This window comes from Colossoma macropomum, unplaced genomic scaffold (assembly GCF_904425465.1).
Source record: "Colossoma macropomum unplaced genomic scaffold, Colossoma_macropomum, whole genome shotgun sequence".
Lineage (NCBI taxonomy): Eukaryota > Metazoa > Chordata > Actinopteri > Characiformes > Serrasalmidae > Colossoma > Colossoma macropomum.
Window position 1 is genome coordinate 27,769,256 of NW_023494801.1, and position 21,095 is coordinate 27,790,350.

Consider the following 21,095-nt stretch of genomic DNA (forward strand, 5'->3'; position numbering starts at 1 on the left):
AAAGTACATTATAATACATTTCTGTGAATTCTAAATGTAAGGGTGATACAAAATGTAATTTTGTAACTAGGCTTGGGTTGGCTGTTGTCAGCATCAGCTTCAGTTTGTTAAGACCTCTGTCCCTGTTTGACCACTGTGGTTCCTCTCCTCACTCTAACTCACTTATACATCTGTATGCTTTTAGAATGTATGTGCTAACTTCTCTGTTTAAAATGCTGCCCCACTCCTCTCGCTCCTTCAAGAAAACAGACCCATCAGATGCATTAAACTTATGCTCTGTGCACCATATAGACCATACTGTACATGTATACATTTAGCTCTATCACATAAACAATTTGCTGAAATGTAAACAGGCTTTCCTAAAACCAATTTAAATTGTCACTGTGTTTGTACTATAGATCTTGCACTCTAAGTTCAGAGGTAAAACCCTATACTTCAGCTGCCTTTCTTTTAAACACAGCCCAACCAAAATGATCTTTCTCTAAATGGAAAACCAATCTGTTATAGCTTCATGTATGTGAAATGAAACATCTTTTGGGACTTTGTTCTTGTCTGAAAGGCAGCGTCATCTTTGTTAAACATCAGTTCACTAGAGCACTAGTTGTAAAGAAACTTCTATCAAAATAACTGCAGCACATTTATGCAGTGTTGCTTCTACACTGAGCTGCCACAATTACGTCCACATACTTTGTACTTAAACTCATTAGACATTTTATTAGAAACTCCATAAAGATGCACTTTGTAAGTTTAGAATTATTGACTGTAGTCCATCTGTTGCTGCACAGTTTAGCAGCCCCTCTTCCTCGTCCATCAGTGGAAAGGATCCACCATAGAATCGCCACTGACCAGATATTATTTGGGTTATGTACCACTAGGGCAGTGCGTTCCAGTCTTAGCTGCAAAGGGCTGGTGTGACTTTTCCTTCCAAACAAGAAGGAACTTACCTGATGTCAACATGAAAGCAAAGACAAATCTGGGACATTTTAGGGCAATTTTGAAATACCGAACAGATGCATTTTTAGGTCCCAAAAAGAGGACGTGTCCTGGAAAAAGAGGACGTATGGTCACTCAATGTACCACTCTCAGTACAGCAGTGACATTGACATGGTACTGGCATGGTAATATGTGTAGGGTTGGTATGAGTGTATCGGGTACAGCAATGTTCCTCTGGGTTTTTAGCACTGTGTATACTTGCCATTTTATTAGAAACTCCTGTCTTGTAGCTCCCCTTTGCTGATGACAGTTTATTTATACTTATCCGTTTCATGCATCTCATATCCTGATAATGTCCATATAAGATATTTCCACATTCAGTTTACATTTGTCAACATAAATGCTTCTCGAATAGACAGACAGAAATGTGTTTCTGATTCCTGATGTCCACTTACAGTCTAATAGCGATTTTCCACTAGATGGTGCAGTACAGAATGGTATGGTTACAAATCTATCAACTTTAAGTATTCAATCAGGGTACAGATAGTTCTGGATTTTGGATTAGTCCCTGTAACGTGCTGTAGTACACCATAAAGTGCGAAAGTGCTATGTAAGGTGAAGAGCTTTTTTTGTTGTTGTCAGTGATTCAATTCTGTAGTGAAATAGCTATATGGCTGTGTAGAAGATAGAAGATAACTAGTTTCCAAACACAGCATTTAACATTTGAGTTAATATGTGATAGAATATTTTTATCTCCGCCAGGCCATTAATCAAATTTCTGTATAGACGTAGCTCCAGCAGCTGTCAGCTATCAATTTCTGACCACAGAGCCACTCTTGACTGAATGTTTTTCTGGGGTGAGCCACAATCTTACACACTGATGTATGCAAAAACCCAGCAACACTGCTGTGCCTAATACATGAATACCATACTGCTACCATATAGGCCTGGGCAGTAGGGTGATGTAATCAAAGGCAGTAGTGCACTGTTGGAAAAGAGAACTAATAGAGAACTCGAGAGGACTGAATTACAAAGCTCAATACCAAGAATGTAAAGAGAAAAACAGAAATCAGTGATTTGCACATCCACTTTGATTTTTTAAACAAAAACAGTACACATATGCCTGTCATTTAGTTATTTAAGTTGGTCACAGTTATTCAAGCTGACTGCAATCATTTTCCACAGTTGTTAGATTTCATAGTCATACTGTGCTGCAACTTATTAACAGAGAATTGGATGTGCTGGATTGAGGTAGATAAATGTAAAAAAAGTAAGCAATAAATGCATTCACTGAGACACATCATGGGACTTAAGAAAACAAACAAACAAACAAAAAACTTCTATGATGGTGCTCTAACATGTTAAGAGGGCAGCGCTGAATAATGTTAGCTTATTTGTTAGCTATGTAGCTAATTCTAACATTTTTTATATGTTTGCTGGCAGAACGAGTGCTTATTTTTTACTCTTGTGATAAACGTGGTTTTGCTTAACTCTACACGTAATTCTGCGTAACTGTAGACATTTTTGTGAGTGTGTATGCACAACAGTGTGTGTGCAGTATTGATTCAACAGTACAAACAGTATTAGCCACTAAATAAACATAGCTAGTAAGATGGCTAATAAGCCAATTTGGCTGCTTTAGGCTTGTTTTATGAGACAATTAAAAAAGAATCATTAATTGCAGTTATTTATATGACGTTTAATTACCGACAGCCATAAGTACAAAGACATTTAATGTTTTGTCTTTTGCAAATGCACACTAATTATGAGATTGATAGTCTGCAGCACGTTCCAAAAAGGTGCACCTAAATGATGATGAAGCTTCTAAACTAGCAACTCTCTTTATATGCAAGAGGTGTGTTTGTCTTGAATGGATGAATGAATGGCTGACAGTGGGATGTGTGTCTGGAAATGTACCTATGAGTGTGTACTCTAGGTATGTGTGTGTGGGTGGGTGTTGCGGATATGAAATGGAAGGTGTGCATGTATTCCGGATGTGTGTGTATGTGTTGGAAGTGTGTGTATGTGGTCCGGATGTGTTTTGGGGGTGTGTATGTACTCCGGATATGTGTGCATGAGTGTGTATTGTGCATATGAGTGTGTGTGTGTGTGTGTGTGTGTGTGTGTGTGTGTGTGTGTGTGTGTGTGTTGGGGGGGGTGTGTACCGTATGTTCCTTTGGATCGTCTGAAGTATGAAGTCGTAAAGATGAGAAGCTGCGCCCCCCTTCTTTCTCCCACCTACAGTCATGTTTTTGAAGACTTTGGATCAAATGTAAACATTACCCCCGGCTTTTGTTGCACATTTATGTGTGTGTGTAAGGAAGAGTTTGTGAGTGTTCAGTGCCAGTAAGCTTGCTCCCCAAGAGCCAAAACCTTTCTTTCTGTGGCATTTCTGAGCATGTGAATGAATAGCCATCGTGGCCTCTGACATACTTTGCCACTCTTTCAGAGTAGGCAAACTGCTGTACTCAATGCCTGGCGACCCCAAGCTCAGGACACACTTCTGAAGAATGTTTACTCTCCTGCACCCCCCCCACTCCCACCCGTTCCCTCCCTCCTTCCTTCCACCCCCAGTCGTTTCCGAGAAACAAAGGAGAGGAACAGTGGAATTGGTTTGACTTATAGCCCCCTCTTGTGCTTTCTCAACAGTGACACGCATTACTACCTTGATTATATGTATATATTCGTGAAAGCTCTTTTCAGGGACTTGGAGGTGGAGAGCAGCCAGCACACACTGAGCCTTATTCACGTTAACAGTAGGCAGTACCAATAAAAATCTCCCCTGCTCAGCAAAGCTGAGGTCATACATTTGTAATGCTGAAATGTGTGTGTGTGTTTGTATGTGTCTGCCCATATGTCACAGATCAAGTTTGTTAAGGAGCAGTTTGAGGAGACACAAAGGGAGTGGGTGCTGTTGGTCTGTTTGGGGGCTTCTTCAGGAGTTGGACGTCTGCTCTTTGGAAAAGTGGGCGATCTCATCCCTGGAGTGGCAAAAATTTACATGCAGGTACAGAAGCGCAGCCAGACTGTTCTTTTATTACATATTTTATAGTAGGGATGCACCGATATGGGAATTATGGACCAGTGCTGAAAGCCAGTATTTTTCATGTGCATACATATACATCTGGCGATGATGTATGATTCATGCATTGAGATTTAGTGACCGATACAGATTTTAAGGAGCTAAACAGAGCCCAAGTTTTAGTGAAACAGTTCTTTATTGCCAGGTGTTAGCAGTGAACTAACAAATCTGATTTATTTCTCATTTGTGTTTTGCTGGCTTCTCTTAATTAGCTCTTATCTTTCTTGTTTTCAGTCAGTTGAAAGTATTTTTTCACATGTTGAATGTTATAATTGAGTACATTTTGCCTGCTTTTTTTATTATTTGAACTATGATGGTGTTTTGTGTTCATAATGTCTGTTTGTTACAGTATACAGCAAGCCGCTAAAAATTTGTGCTTTGTAGTTTTCACCAATACTAATAAATCCCATATGTAACAGTTGGGCCCTGTTGGGTAGAGATGTGTTGTAAAACGTTAGTTAAAGTTTCTCTGCTTTCCAGCTCTTAAAATTGAGTTTGTGAATGTAGTTTACCTGTCTCAGTGTAGGTTTTGATACAGTTCCAGGGGCCACAATAAGGACAATGACCATAGAAGCTCATTGATATACGCTGATATAAGCATTTATCCAATAACCTTGAATGTTCCAGCCGTACTTGTTACTTAAAATATTAGGGAACAAGCGTTCTGTGAGCTAAGCTTTCACAAATAGCGAACATTTCAGGGACATATAACTGAATCAGTAGTGCCTACATGTCCTGGTACAAGGGTTTTTTGATGACTAGGAAGAATACAAAGAGTATAAAGTCTTTTTCAAGATGTGTGGATACAATATAGTCAGACTTTTCCGTTAATGATATTAAGTATTAGTCACTTAAGTCATGTACATGCTTTGGTTTGCTTCTTTACCTTGTTCTTTGTGTGTTTGCATGTTTAGGTAGCCTCGTTTATGGTCCTGGGTCTGATGTCAATGATGATCCCGCTGTGTAGAGTATTCGAGGGGCTGGTGGTGGTGTGTGTGTTCATGGGGCTGTGTGATGGCTGTTTCATTACCATCATGGCTCCCATCGCCTTCGAGTTGGTAGGGCCCATGCAGGCATCCCAGGCTATTGGCTACCTACTGGGCCTCATGGCTGTACCAATGACGGCAGGCCCTCCTATTGCAGGTGAGTATCTTACATGATGCAGTGCTGATTCTGCTGAATGAAAGCAGAAGAAATGCGTGTGTGTGTGTGTGTGTAAGTGGCCAACTGTTGATAGCTGTATGCAATGATTTATTTATCTATTTATTTATTTTAGTTATTGTTGGCCATATATTGTTTGATACATGGCCAACAATAACAGCAGAGCCTTTTGAGAGTGACTCAACTAAGACTACAGGGTGAGATCTCTAAATACACCTCAGGACAAAGACACAGCATGAATATTTGTTCAGCTTCCACAGTCCCCCTTTGGTGTTCTTCTAAATTGTTTTAGATGGCACAAATATTAGGCAATGTTTATGCTTCTTAGTTGAGTAGCTTCCTTTTCAAACAGGCCAGATTCCGTGATCTGAAGGCTGAGAGCCTGTAGCTACAGTGTTGGGGTAGTTACTCTAATCCATTACAATGACTAACTACTCCTCTCAAACTATAATGTGATTATCTACTTATTACTTCCTGGAAAAAGTAATCTCCTTCATTACATTATTTCCAAGTTACTTCCAAGAAACCTGTACAAAGCTCTACCATTTGGTAAGTACAGGAGAAAGCCCAATAGTCCTTTCAGAATCACAGTTACAAAGAAAAAGCAAACTACAGTAAATGTAATTTAGCGAGCATGTCACAGTCTCTACCTTTACTCTGAACAAGATACAACCATTTATACTTAATTCAAACCAATTATTTGCCTAATGTTATTTGAAAACCTAGAAACTTGCTTGTAGAAACAGTTCAAAAACAACCGCTTCAAAATAAAATCTTCATGAATAAAATGCTTACAGAGCTGTTGCAAACCCAAATTAAGTTAGACCTGGGAAGGTGAGGTTGAGTCACTCTCTTTTTCGTCACATTATCCTCATTGTTTCATAACAGCATTACTAGATGCTTTGTGAAATTGCATGTCAAGGTTTTGGCAGTGAAACACTGTTGCCAACATTCACGCTGCACTGGTCATATTTACAGTCAAAGCTGCACAGTCAGCTATTGCAGCTTGTAGCATGCACATGCAAACTACATACAAGGATAGGCACAGAGAATATATATAGACAGTGTGTTTTTTAAATGCGTTGCACATAATTAATGTTGTCAAGAGTAGCACAAATACTGTAATTCTATAACTGTAATGGGGTTCTAAGAATGTCAACTGTTATGCATTCATTAATTACAAAAAAGAGTAATTAAATTACTTTAACTTTGTAATGCATTACCCTGAACATTGATAGCTGATTAGTCAGCACACTAGAGAGAGTCCTAGTGAATATTTTATTGCACATAGACACCAGACAGGTGACAAGCATGTAGATGATAAACAGGATTAACAGATCCAATGTCACAACACAAGATATATACATACATCATCCAAACCACTTATCCTTCTGGGTTGCGGTGGGGTGCTGGAGCCTATCCCAGCTGTCATTGGGCGGAAGGCAGGATACACCCTGGACAGGTTGCCAGTCCATTGCAGGGCAGACAGACATACACATTCACACACACACTCACACCTAGGGGCAATTTTAGCATGTCCAATTGGCCTGACTGCATGCTTTTAGACTGTGGGAGGAAACTGACACAGACACAGGGAGAACATGCAAACTCCACACAGAATTGACCCTGGTCGCCTGGCCGGGAATTGAACCCAGGCCATTCTCGCTGTGAGGCGACAGCGCTACCCACTGCGCCACCATGCTGCCCCACAACACAAGATGTTGTAGCCAAATCTACCTAAGCAATTCTCATTACAGTGGAAGAAGTCAAACCCTAACTGGAGAGAATTGGAAGATTTGTAATTTCTTCAAAAGTGTAGGTAGATTATCAGGAATGTAAGTACAGCAGTCTTGTCAAATTAGGCATCTAACCTCTTTTGCAGCACTCAAAGAATTTGATCTATAGTCATTATTTCATACATAGGGAAAATAGAAAATATTTTTTCAGCCTTAGTGATTCCTCTTTTTATTCTCAGCTTGAGTAAAGAGTGTCTCCTGGTAAGGATTCCATAAGTCACAGAAGATGGAAGGTAGATAGGAATAAGCTTGCTCTCCACAAATGTTTTAGAAATCCAGTAAGTATGTGTTATCATCAGCCGTCACACTTCTGTGTGAAAAAAGTGTATCGATTGGTCTCAACTGGTACACAGTTTTGCCAGTGGGACTTGTTATTGGTCTTTCCAGTGAAGAGCTAGTGCAGATGAACAGTTGAAAGGTTTTATCATAGATCAGTCATCAGCTTCCACAATGTGGTTAGGAGAGTTGTTTGATGGAGTTATCTGGGTGTCCTTGATTGGTAAAATTCACAGTTCTTGGCATGAGGTGAGTTTTTGACAGATGCATATTTATTCAATGTGTAGATGCGCTGGTAGGAAGTTATATGGGCATGCCCATCAGAATCTTGTGGGATGGAGACCTTTTTTTCTGTTGGGGGCAGAACACATTACCATTGAATTGCTGAACAGGGCATCGGTCCAGGACCTCAGGGATTTCTGCAGTCTTGTTGTTCAGTTCACCTCCAAATTTTTTTCCAGTATGCCAGAACATTGTGGTTAAAAAGCAGTGCGAAACCTTGGTTTGATTGAGAATTAGTTTTTTTGGTCAGAATCCTTGCAGGGAAAAAAGTCCCCTAATCATTGTTTAGTTCTGGCATAACTCTTAAGTCAGTGGTTGCCAGTCTTTGCTGGCTCAGTTGGTGAGATCATCATCCTTACCCCTATAAAATGTTAAGGTGAATGAGTAATAAATAAAACTATAAAAAGTATGTTAGATTTCCTCCTGGAGCAGTTCACATTGGAGTGGTCCTTTGTGTATGTTTAACTTTCCTTTTCATTCAGGTTAATTTTGCTGGAATATCTCTGTTCCTTTGTTTTTTAGTCACCACCTACCCATCCATCTGCCCTTACATTAAAATATAAACATACTTTTTATAGGCAAAAACTTCCAGACATTGACTCACAAATTCCAAATAAGAAGGCTGAGACCTTTCTGAATATTTCCTTTTGTCTTCTATAAGGATTTTCTAAGCAGCCAAATGTTTCATTATAAACAATTAAACAAAATAAAATGTTTAATAACATGCTGTGTTTTAGATCTTTTCCCCCTCTATGGTGTTTCATAATAAATTTGCTAAAAAAAAATGTGACTTGAATCGTACCATTGAAGTCTTACACAGTGCCACCCCTAGTTGCCACACTCTGTCAGGATGCAATTTACAACTGCCCAGGCCTGTTTGTCTTGGCTTTCAGTGCTAACTTGAAAGGCAGCAACACCATTAAGAAAGGGAAGTTCAGGCCAGACAGGAGTGGAGAGAAACGGACAGGGTTGTCGGAGAGGCAAAAGGGCTATAGCCCTGGCAGCTAAGTTTGCTCTGGTGTAGCTATAGAACTTAAGAAAATGTCCCTACTTTTGGGGTCTTTGGTTCTTTAGGAAACCAAATATAATCCTTTGATGGCACCTTTTTAGCACCTTTATTTTTAAGAGTTCTGCTGTTTGGAAAAGTAAAACTCACAATCACATTCAGCAGGGAGAAGAGTAGCAGGAACGAAAGTGGTATTTTTGGGTGAGCAAAACGTTTTTTTTTTTGTAATGACAGTACAGTTTAATAAGTTTGTGATGGTGATATAAGACTTGTTGCGGATACTTAAAAGTTAAGTATATGCAGTTTAGGTTAGGGTCTCTGTGGAGGTTCAGGAGTGTTTGACTGTAGAGTATAAAGGAAGGAGTTCATTGTCTACAAAGGCCTGTCATGTCTAGGAATGCTTTAATGTATTCTGTGTAGTAGGAACAGGGGCATTTTGGAAGGCAGATAAACACTTGTCTTTGAGTCGTTGCTAGTCAGGAGAAATGATGTGACTTAAATTGTGAAACTGTCTGGAGTCTCTTTTTGGAGGTGATGTGGCCTATATAACTCAAAGAGAAACTGACAGTGTTGTGGGGGAGGCAAAAGGGCTACAGCCCTGGCAGCCGAGTTTGCTCTGCTGTAGCTATGGGAGCAGAGGAATTAGTGTGGGCTCTGCATTCTATGACAGCTATTTCTGAAGGCCATTTGCATCTGTTAGTGCTTTGACATCATCGTAATTAGAAATAAGAGAACCAGAGAAGGTGAGAAAACCATGAAGAGACCAGAATACACAATTAATCAGGAACTGTACTTAGAGCCAAGGTACATAGCTAGGCTACAATGACTGCTACCCACTTAGCTGACCAAAGTTGCCTTAAGATAGCGAAGGAAAGAGAGACAAGTGATTGCAGCAAAACATTTATGAATGAGGATTCATCAATGCAGACAGTGAGATCAGGTTTAGGGAGAGGTGTAATAAAAATCACACTTTTTTAAAATAAGGGTTCCCAAATTGTGCTTGGCTCAGATATTCAGTTCTAGAAAGCACCTTGAATTGGTATAGAACTTGAGGAAATATCCCTTCTTTTGGGGTCTTTGATGGCACCTTTTTAGCACTTTTATTTTGAAGAGTTCTGCTGTTTGGAAAGGTGAAAATCACAATCACATTCAGTAGGGAGAAGAGTAGTAGGAACAAAAGTAGTAATTTTGGGTGAGCAAAACTTTTTTGCTAATGACTGCAGTTTAAAGAGTTTGTGATAGTGACATAAGGCTGGTTGCAGATACTGAAAAGTTAAGTGTCTGCAGTTAGGGTTAGGGCCTCTGTGGAAGTTCAGGAGTGTTTGACTGTAGAGTATAAAGGAAGGAATTCATTGTCTACAAAGGTCATGTCTAGGAATGCTTTAATTTATTCTGTGTAGTAGGAACAGGGGCATTTTGGATGACAGACAAACACTTGTCTTTGCTAGTCGGGAAAAATGATGTGACTTAACACATTGTGAAACTATCTGGAGTCTCTTTTTGGAGGTAATGTGGCCTATATAACTCAAAAACAGAAAACCATTTGGCTTCAAGGAGTATGCAAGCTAGCATGGTGTTAGGATTACAGCAGCGTACCTCATTTATATCTTGGAAATATTGAACAAAACACCACTCATCTGGATTTTATTTCCTATTGAGGAGATGGACATTTTACATGGGCTATCAGGAGAATTACTGTATCTTTCTTTTTCTAGAGGCAGCAACAGGAGCAATATCAGTTAGTGCTTTCCCAGATAGAGTCTGAGAGAATACTGCCTTATCTTGGCTTAATTGGTTTAGCAGATACTATGGAATAGATGCCCAGATCCAGATAGTTGGGGCTGCAGCCTCAGTAACCTGAAGGAGAAGTTATTCTGATGAATACATAATTGTTGTACTCATCTTATTTAGGAAATCACAACTGTACCTTTACCAGAGAGAGGTCTTTAAACAGTAAGTTTAGAAAAAGAAAGTAGTGCCTGTGTCAACAGGCAACATCTGTCCGCTGTCCTTCTTGTTTACAGGGATGTGACAAGTATATAACTGTCCATTTACAAGTTTCATTCATTCAGCTAAGGAATGTTACTGTCTCAATCAAATGTACCATCTGGAGGGAACTGTTAAAATGATAATTTGGCAGTTTTACACATTAAAGTCTAGATCCGCATCACTATAGAAACATTGCTGACTGAAAAAAAACATGATTTTAATAAAAAATAAATTGGGTATACCAAAAAGAAACTCATAAAGCAGGATCTCTTATCCTCTGTTGCAGTGTTGGCTGGCAGAAGAAATGCTGCTTTTTAAATTGTATGCAAAGTATTTACACGATGGTATCCACCGAACTGCTGGATTAGGGCCCTCCAGGCCTAGAACTGGACACCTTTGGCCTGTAGCATTTTCTCTTTTGGCTGGTAACATTTTTATTAAAGCGATCTTCACAGTAACCTTCAACCTCAGCCTATTATTTAGCTCTACTTAGAAGCATTTCACTGTGCATTAGGTGCAGACAAAATGGAAGCCGATTTAGAGCAAATCCTGCTGTGGTAAACACAAGGCACAGACATAGCTGGCATGTGTTACTCTTTTATGACATTTTAACATGCAATATCTGTGAGCCTGATTTTACTATTTGATTTTTTTCGATTTGCATGACTATTTGAAGGAGGTGCTTAAAGCAGGTAACTTGTACATAAATGCATGCTTCTTTTACAGAGTAACTACCCTGCACGTTTTTTGTTAAAGTACCTGCTGCTTCTTGCCTGAAGTAGTATTTTTTCCACATTCTCAAAACTAATAAAAAAATAATAAAAAGTCAATATCAAACAGTCAAAATGAAAACTCCATAGCTAAAGGGAATGGTAAACAGATGTTGCTGCTCTCTTGATATAGACACTATATTGCTTTTTTTATCTTTAAAATGTGTTTTTCAGCTCAGATCATGTGCTTAAGTGTGTGTGAGTGTGTGTGTGTGTGTGTGTGTGTGTGTGAGAGAGAGAGAGAGAGAGAGAGAGAGAGAGTGAGAGTGTAGGTCTCCCCCTTGTCCACAGACTGTGTTATATTTTGTTCATACTTGGCTGTCTGACTGTATGATGTATTTCTTGCTGCTAAAGAATTCTTGTGTGTGTGTGTGTGTGTGTGTGTGTATGTGTGTGTGTGTTACATATATCTTCTCCCACATACACTGGTAGTGAGAGAAGATGAAAGCATACTTAAGATTAATTAAACACAAATCAGATTTTGAGTAAATATGTTGAACAAGAATTTGATTCAGTCTGCCAGCTGGCTGCACTTAAGTCCTACAGAATATGAGAAAACACACACATACATGGTGCATAGGTTTTCCATTTTCTAGGTTCATTGGGCCGGATATAGATTTATATTTGAGGGTAAATTCCAAAGCTCTCACTTTCACTTTATTTTGCTGAGCCAGTCATTGTAGCCTTCAGATGTACCCCATACATAATGCTTTTTCTTTGTCCTCACTGACCCAGGGTTGCACTTATGCTGGAGGTGCTTTTGGAATATCACATATTTTTGACAGATTTGGAACATTAGATCGTTCTTTTGTAAAATTACTTCTTAGAACTTCGTCTCCGGTTCCAGGACATTAGGATAATCTATGGGGTGTCAAGAGCTCTTCAGAGAATTATTCAAAGCGCTGCCTCCCTAGAAGGTTTGTTTTTGGTTTAGATTGGCTCTCATTTGATTTTTGTTCCAGATACTTGGCAACCTTCTGAAACCCCTGCTATTCTCTCAACACATTTGTTCACATTAATGCTCCGTCTCCTGCTGTGTACAGTATATAGCACAGTTTTAATGGGCCATTCGACATTTGGCCGAGTTTGTATTTTTAAACTGCAAATATAAATTTTATTCATGTTAACCCTTTTATTACTTGCATTTGCTATACTACAGTGCTCCTGCAGATATCTAAAAAATCTTGAAATAGATTATAAAATGTTATACTGTCTAAAATTGTCTTATTTTCTTGCTGTTATAGGTGTTTAATTCTGGTTGACTTTCAACATTTTGCACGTTTAATGTCAGTTAATATGTTGGAATATAATAAAATAATTTAATGCAAGCCAGATTTTAGATTATGTATGTTATTGTGTGGTATTATTTTTCCTTTGTTTAGCTCCTAAAAAGGAATTAAAATGTATGTTTTTATCTGCACTTCCAACAGCATTTCGAAGAGCTGTGACTAAGAAATTCTTCTTATTACAATACGCCACTCTTTTATCATTGGCAATAGCTGTGACTTTTAATGGTTAAAGTAGGTTGACTAGGCAGCCTAATTAACCATCGTACAGCACTCCATCCACCACCACTTTCCTCACAGTCTGGTCTGGGCTGGTTTTTTCCTCCTGAGGTCTTGCAGAACACAAAGAAAGACTACATGATGTTTTAATGACAAATTGAATTGAATTGAACGGAGTGGCATTTTAACTGGCCTCTAACACCCGTGGCTCAGGGCAGAGCAGGTTTGCACTTTCAAAACGTGTTCATAGTTAGATTGTTTAAAGATGACCAGTGTTCAGTGTATTTATTTTGTGTAAAGTTCACATTTCTGCAGAAGTTCTCTATGTGGACTGGCCACAGCTAGACTTCATAATGAGTCAGCATATTAAAGGAAAAGACATATTTAAGGCATTTCATCTAGTGACAGTTTTAGCATCATTTCTGTGTTAAACTTTCTTTCTCCGACCCCCATACCCGCCCCGCCCCCGCTCCTACAGGTCTTCTTCATGACTACTTTGGGAACTACCATGTGGCATTCTATCTGGCCGGCGTGCCCCCGATTGTTGGGGGTATTGTGCTGTTTTTTGTCCCATTGGTGTACAAGCGTCTTCAGAAACGCCAGGCCGAAGCCTCTGACCCCAGCACAGACCGGATGTTGAAAAGCTGCTCCAATGGAGACATGCTGCCTGGATACACGGACATGGAGACACACATATAAGCCTCGTACCTACACAAAGTCATAGGTGGGTACCCCAAACCAGTACATGAGTAAAAGTACTGTTGCTTCTATGAAACAAAGCAAAAGTATCTTTCCAGATAACAAGTACTAAGTTCCCTGTGTTCCCTATAAAACTAAAAGACAATTTTATTAAACTTCTTAGTGCATCCAGCATCTGTCATCTTACAAAGTGAAGTTTGTCAGGCTCTGTTCGTCTCATCTGCTGTAGTTTTGATCTAAGCTAAAATCTTCAGAAGTCAGAAGCTTGACCAGTTTCAAAGCAGTACACAGTCAACATATTGAAATTAAATAGAAAAAAGGTTTTAGTAACTAAATATTAATGACTGAAATGTAGCTGAGTAATCTGCTATAATAGAGCAATGAGCAATGAATGATAATAGGGTTTTAGTATTCAAAGGATCTGGATCAGTGCTGATGGCCAGTCAGGGGTGAGATTCTCAAAACATTATATAACATCACAAAACTAGAATGTTATATGTTATGTAACATAATATTTTGTTTGCAAATTATTGGGACTGGGCAAATTTTGCACCAGCGAAACACACACACACACACACACATCTTCTAAGCCGCTTATCCTCCTGAGTCGCGGGGGGAGCTGGAGCCTATCCCAGCAGTCACTGGGTGGAAGGCAGGATACATCCTGGACAGGTCACCAGCAAAACAGTGCCACATTTTAAAAAGGCTATGAAACAGTGCAATTTATATATTTTTTAAAATCTACAGTGACAAAATCTGTTTAAGGAGAAACAGGAGTTAAAACAGTTGTTAAAAATAAATTAACACATTAAGAAGCCGTCATAATAGGCGTACAGAGTTTATGCAGTTATTGTAGACTGGCTGTAATATACAGTGCCTCTATAATTGGTATAAATATGTTTTTTTATGAAAGACGTCAGACCATTTTAATTGCTTTTTTGCTCCCTGTAATAATGCATTTTAAAGCATGTCATTAACTCACAGCATAAGCTAGCTAGGCTGCAGTATAGCCTCCACATGGTGGGGTCAGTGTTATAACAAAGCATCCCCAAATAAACCAAGTCCAAATGTAATTTTTTTGAAAGTCTTAAAGACAATATTTATGAAAACCTTTCTTAGTGTCATGTAAATAAAATATTTGTAAATTTTATGTTGCATTGTATTTCTTGTATTTAAAAAGCTGGTCTGGTTAAAAGAAAACATATAATTATATTGAATTAATTGTGTTTTGCATTGATTCACCAGGTTATTATTGACTGTTACAGCTACCCTCTCCACCTTTGGGATAAATTTTAACATTTGCAGTTGTGCCACTTTCAGATTAATTGTTCACACACAGTAGATGATGGAAACAAAGTTTACATTTTCATTTGTAGGAGAGATGTGTAGGTTGGTTGCATAAAAATCTTGATCAAATATTTTTGCAATTATTTTGCACAAAACAAACTGGCAGGTTGTTTCCCATTCTCCCCTTCTAATGATAGCTATGATAAACTCAAAAAGCCTGTCGTGATTTGATTTATTGTAACATACACTATTGTAACATACACCAAAACTCCCTCTTATTAATGAATTGCATAATCTCTATAGAAAAGCATTGACCATTAGAATGGGACACTTTGGAGCAGCCGTGCATGAGTCTAAGGTCACCATGCCCAATGCCAAACGGGGTATAAAGACCCCCAGCATTGGGCTGTGGAGCACTGAAACTGCGTTCTCTGGAGTGATAGAGCTCCATCCAGGACCTTAGGCATGAGTCGGAGTGATGTTTGTGATCCAGAACTAATCATCCAACATTAGAACCTGACCTTACTAATGCTCTTGTGGCTAAATGAAATAAAATCCTCCTGTTCCAATATCTAGTGTAGAGCCTTCCGAGAAGAGCAGAAGCTGTTACTGCACCAAAGAGGGGACAAAATTCTTTTTTAATGCTTTTGATTTTGAAAGAAACATTGGATGAGCAGGTGTCCAGAAATCTTTGGCCATATTGTCCTCCTCTTACAGACGTCAGTAGTCAGGCTTAAACTTTATTGTTTCTTCTTTCTCACTGTCTATTCTGTCCCTTTATCTGCATCTCTCACGCACTATATTTCCTTCTTTCCATCTCTATTACTTTCACTCTCTGTCTCCGCAGGAATTCACAGTTCACTCCAGCACTGCTCATTGTGTGGATGTGGATGTTTTCATGTTTGTGCATATGTGTGGGTGAGCTTCATTGATTTCCCTCCTCAGATCAAATCAAACCCCCTCTCTTCCTACTTTTCATACAGGAGAAGAGACCTGCACATCTATGAAAACCTCCCCAGCCTCCCGTCACCCCCCCCACCCCATTCTTCCCCCAAGCGTTGAGGAATTCTGGAAAGAAGGCTCGGAAACCCCTCCATCTTCTGTGGTGTTTCCAGAAGGGAGCTGAGTGATATTCGCCTACACATTACAAGGTTTGAGGCCCAAAAAAAAACATTTGCAAACAGCAAAAAGGAGCATGCATCACACAGTCCGAAACACTATGAGTGGTTTTAAATCAGAGGAAAATTAAAGTCCTCCATGATTTTACCCAAGAGAGTCTAAAGTCTTCACAGCATGGAAAGAAGGGGTTGCTGTGTAGAAGAAGAGATTTTCATTCCCCCAAAACACTTTTTGAAGATATTTCCCTGTTGTTTTATTTCTTTGTTTAAAACTTAAATTTTTATGCTTACATATAGGTTTTTATTTTTTTTACAAAATGTGGTATCTCCTCCCCAGTCGTGGCTTTTCTGTTCCTTCTGTTGTTCATGCAGTTCTCTGCTATGGACTTTGATGACCTCTCATGTGGTTTTGGGATTATATGAAACACCATTGCCGCTACAGTACATGCCACATTCAAATGTTGCAGTAAAACCGCTTTTTTAACCCCTTAAACTGCCGCATTCTCATAACTCTCATAACTTAAAAATTAGTTACAGAACAATAGTTTCACAGTAATGAATAGTAAATACGTAGTAATAAATCATAAGTTTACTACTTAATAAAAAGTTTAAGGGGTTAAATGCGGACTTGGAAAGATGATTTTGTAAGCTAATTCTTCACAGATCGCTGCAAACCTCAGCCAAGGGTTTTACTATGCAGTAACGAAACTCTGTCAAACTGTGCTGATTTCTTTAGAGCCAGTCAGTCAATTGCAACACTTGGTGCCAGTGAGCTATGATAATATAGCCTTAATTCATTCTTTATGGGACCTACCATATTTCATAACCTGTTCAGTGATTAGGTTAAGCAACAACAGTCATAGCCTTCATAGGACAAAACAATCACTACAGATGCATCAATTGTGAGATTTATATGATTTTATTTGATTTCTTTGTATCTGATTTTATCAGCTTTTGTTTATTTGTGTGCAAACAAATAACAACAGCTTATATATTGCAGTAGGAGCAAAGCCTTCTTAATGATTTTGAGGGTTCCTGCTCATTCTTGATCAGTAAAAAGCAAATAGAGCTGCTTTTTTATGTTTGGGGAGCAAAAAATGAAATTTATTTTAATGGAGCAACAGAGGAGGAGTTGTGTTGTGTCTTGCAAAGACAATCAGAGAGAGAGATTAAATGGGTCTGTGTATGAATGGAGATTCTGGAGATAGACAGTGATTCATTCATGACTCAGCAAAAATGTACGGGACATGGATTGCTTCTGGCATTGTGATATTTTAGTGTTACACAGTGTCCAAAGTGGACAGTTTGTAGGTCAGTATTTATGCTGTTCGAGAAATGATTTTGGAATTTCTTTAAGATATTTTGTTGTGCCCTCTTTTAGGTTCTTTTTTTCTGTTCATGCTTGGCTTCTATTTTATTTTCATCACACAAATTAAATGTGAAATTCTTTCATTGGTCAGAAAAACATCAGAAATATAACTTTCTTTCACTTCCTCATTAATCACATACAGTGTATTATCATTGGCCATTATAATCAGTGTCAGTAAATGTCACTGAGTTCTTTCATTCAGATCTTCAACATTACTGGCCACTGTGATGTTGTCATGGACACCTGTCTGTTAGGCTGGCTTTACAAAGTGAAACTTCTGTGCAACTTCAATCACTTGAAACCTGCATGAAACTAAATTTAAACGAAAGTTTCTGGCAACGCACTTGAAACCTCTTTGACACTCACAACAGTTGCAACTGTCTCAAATTTGTGAAAGTTTCATTAAAACAGCTAGTCACACCAGTAATGTAAAATGTGATCACGTCAGACCAGGCATTTGCACAAACAGACTGCCAGGAGGGCTTCAGCCCCTGCCCTTTTGCCCTCACACTGCACAAGTGCCCTCTTGTTCACTATGTATACTAATTGTATTTTATAATGCTTTCATTCTGTTCAGGATCCTTTTCACTGAGGCACAGCTGGCTTAGCCTCATCCCGAGAATAGAGCTAGTGCATCTGTCTGGGTTCCATGTGCTTCCACATGCTCTCGAGTGCTCCCCCCTCAAATTTCACCACAGTCAATTCTAAACTTTCATGGATGTATGCATCACTGCAGCACTGAAAATCCTGCTGATAAAGCACCAAAAATATCTGCTGGTAGTCTGATATATCATGATCTACATAGCTAGGTTAATAAATTCCCTTCTCTTGACATAAATTTAATTTAAAGATGCAAATTTAGACTAACACATTGCAGATCATTTTTTATAGCCAGAATGATACAATATATAAAAAAAATACTAGCTATGAATGGAATAATCAAATGTTTTGTGTGACTTTGATCATTTTTGAATTGCTGTGTGTAACTGTTGTATAGAAATGATGTTTCATGCAGTTCACAGTCTGCAACTAGTTGCATGAAGTTTTCACCATGTGAAGGGAGCCTTAGAGCTATGCATCCTTAATTAGGATTGGTCTGCTGCATACACGCCACCTGATCACTGGTATAAGGATAAAAAGCCAAGAGTCAGTCACGATTTAAACCAAATTGCCTCATTAGCTCCTCTTCAGGTTTATCCATGAAACAGTGCTGATGTTCCTCAACTACTGGAACCACATACCTCTAGAGTAGACTCTTAAAAGGAAACTGGTTGATAAAATGACGCAGAATGTTTGAAGACTGATTGAGTTTTGATCTATTGGTTGAAGGACACTGTAGTGTTACACTGAAAAAGTGAATTGGTGAAAAAAAGGCTTTTTAATAGGAACAACACAAGGACACACATACCTCAGAAATCTACTCGCTAAGATATATACTGTCAGTTTTACAATCGTTGTGCACTTCAGTCCTTTTGCATTTACCCGCTAGGATTCAGTAATTGCAGTAAGTGTGAAGAGTTCGAGCCTCAAAGCAAATGATCCTCAGTACAAGCATCTCTTTCTCTTTCTTTCCCTGTGTTCTCTTTTTCTCTCTGCCTGCATTGAACTGTTATCAGTGGGGAAACCCTGAACAGATCCTCTTTTAAACAGTCTCTCTTTTTACTGCGAGTAGAAATAGATGTAGCCATAGTGACAGATCTGTTGTTTATGGTGCCATTTGTGTCTGGTGTGTGTGTGTGTGTGTATGTATGTATGAGTGATCCCCAATGGCAGTTTCCACTTTGTAATCTTTCAGAACCTCAGGGATTGCGCTTTGAGAGTTTTTTCTTCATGGTTTGTCACATTCCATCCTCACTGGGCCAGTTTTGAAGCGTTCATTTCAGCACACGCTATGATGGTACAGCTGCTTAGTTGCAGACTGGCATTTGAATGTTGAAAGTGATGACCTGTAGATGGATCAGAGTCATTTTGTGCAAGATTTCAGCACCATTTCTTTCCTTGTGCCATAACATCAGCTGAGCGTTTCCCAGCCCTTGTAATTACCGTCTCTTGTCGCCATAGTTACAGAATGTTGCAACCTAGCTCGGTTTGTCTTCCATAATTTAACATAATGTAGTTTCCGCCAAACCGTATGTGTGTGGATGTAGTTGTGTGTCTGTGTGCGTGCACCTAATTTCATTTACTTATCCTCTGTCTTTCGTGATTTGTTCCACATTCTGCAGATCATAAGCATATGACGTTTTCATTTTCAAAGTGTGACAGTGCGTTCAATTCCATAATGAAACTTTACTCTCTTCTTACCTAATATGACTGGCTTATTTGTTTCCTATTTCAATCAGTCAAGCTTTGCAAATCAACATACAGTGTGATGCATAAGTCAGAGAGCACCCTTTATTTATTTCCAGTCTAAATGTCCATTAAGTACAAGTTATTCATTTTTCAGGAGATGTTTCTGAGGTTAGTAGGCTTGCCACAATTGTTACAATACTGCCTTATCACAGTGATTTGTGCTGACAGCAATTATTTTCCTCACTTGTTGGCTTTCACAGTCACGTGTTTATTAACATATCATAGGTCTTACGATCACGACAAAGGTTCTAACGTTTAACTGGTGCTATACAACCATTAGAGTGTGACGAGTAATGTTTATTTGGTGTTTGTTAACACCTTTAGAGGGCGCGCACACACACACACACACACACACACATTATCTAAGCCGCTTATCCTTCTGGTTCGAGGGGGGTGCTGTAGCCTATCCCAGTGGTCAGTGGGCGGAAGGTAGGAAACAGGTCGCCAGTCCATCGCAGGGCCCTTTAGGGGGCAGCGATGAGTAATGTTTGTTTATTTGATGTTTGTTAATAATGCCTTTAGAGGGCAGCAAGGAATAATGTTTGTTTGTTAGTTGTTTATCACCTTTACAGGGCAGTGGTGAGTAATGTTTGTTTATTTGATGTTTGTTAATAATGCCTTTAGGAAGGAATAATGTTTGTTTGTTAGTTGTTTATCACCTTTACAGGGCAGCAGTGAGTAATGTTTGTTTATTTGATGTTTATTATCGCTTTAGAGGGTGGCAGTGAGTAATGTTTGTTTACTTGATGTTTGTTAATAACATCTTCAGAGGGCAGCAGTGAGCAATGTTTGTTTATTTAATGTTTGTCAATAACACCTACAGAGGGTAGCATTGATTAATGTTAGTTTATGTCAGCGCGAGTTGTTTATGTCATCAGTTGGGAGCTTCTGAGTATCGGCATCTAGAAAACATGATAGCAAATCAGTGTGGCCACTTTTAGCATGTACTTTATTAGTTATTACTTGTGTAGGAAATGGGAAAATCGAAGGAAAATAAGTGAAAAAACATGAGTTTTCAAAATTATAGTTGAAAAAAGAAGGAGAAAATAAATGGGACTCCTAACAAACCAACTACTATCAGATAAACAGTACCTAAAGAATGGAAAAGGTGGACATTAAATACTGAACAGTTTAAAATTATATTTAGTTGTTGAGGCTTTCCTGTAATTTTGTTCTAAATATGTTTGTTTGCTTTTTTATGCTGTAAACTGAACCGCTTGTAGTTAATGGTGTTCTTTTTAATTGAATTAAATAAATTAAGGGTGGTCTCTGACTTTTGCACAGTGCCTGTTATATATTTTTTATATTAGCCAACAGCTGATGTTACTACACCGTAAGTTACGGTGTCCCTGTCTTTCTGTCTCTGTGAATATTTTTGTTAAAGCTGATTACATTAAGGACTGTATATTATTCATTTTAAAGGAATGGCTTGCCCAGATGTGCTAATGTGGCTAACCATAAATGAAACCCTAT

General features: G+C 38.7%; 1 protein-coding gene across 2 annotated transcripts in view; it reads left to right on the forward strand.

The window, feature by feature from the left end:
* Nucleotides 1-20,078, forward strand: part of slc16a2 (solute carrier family 16 member 2) — a 47,143-nt gene extending 27,065 nt beyond the window's left edge. Inside the window, exons 4-7 of one of the 2 annotated variants that reach the window (XM_036589426.1) lie at nucleotides 3,797-3,940; nucleotides 4,930-5,158; nucleotides 13,279-13,524; nucleotides 15,770-20,078. In XM_036589426.1, the coding sequence (XP_036445319.1) occupies nucleotides 3,797-3,940; nucleotides 4,930-5,158; nucleotides 13,279-13,499 (594 nt within the window). In that variant the 3' untranslated portion in view covers nucleotides 13,500-13,524; nucleotides 15,770-20,078. Of the gene's footprint in view, nucleotides 1-3,796; nucleotides 3,941-4,929; nucleotides 5,159-13,278; nucleotides 13,526-15,769 lie in introns of those variants that run through there. The other variant, XM_036589427.1, reaches the window with a different exon arrangement.
* The last annotated feature ends 1,017 nt before the right edge of the window (nucleotides 20,079-21,095 follow it).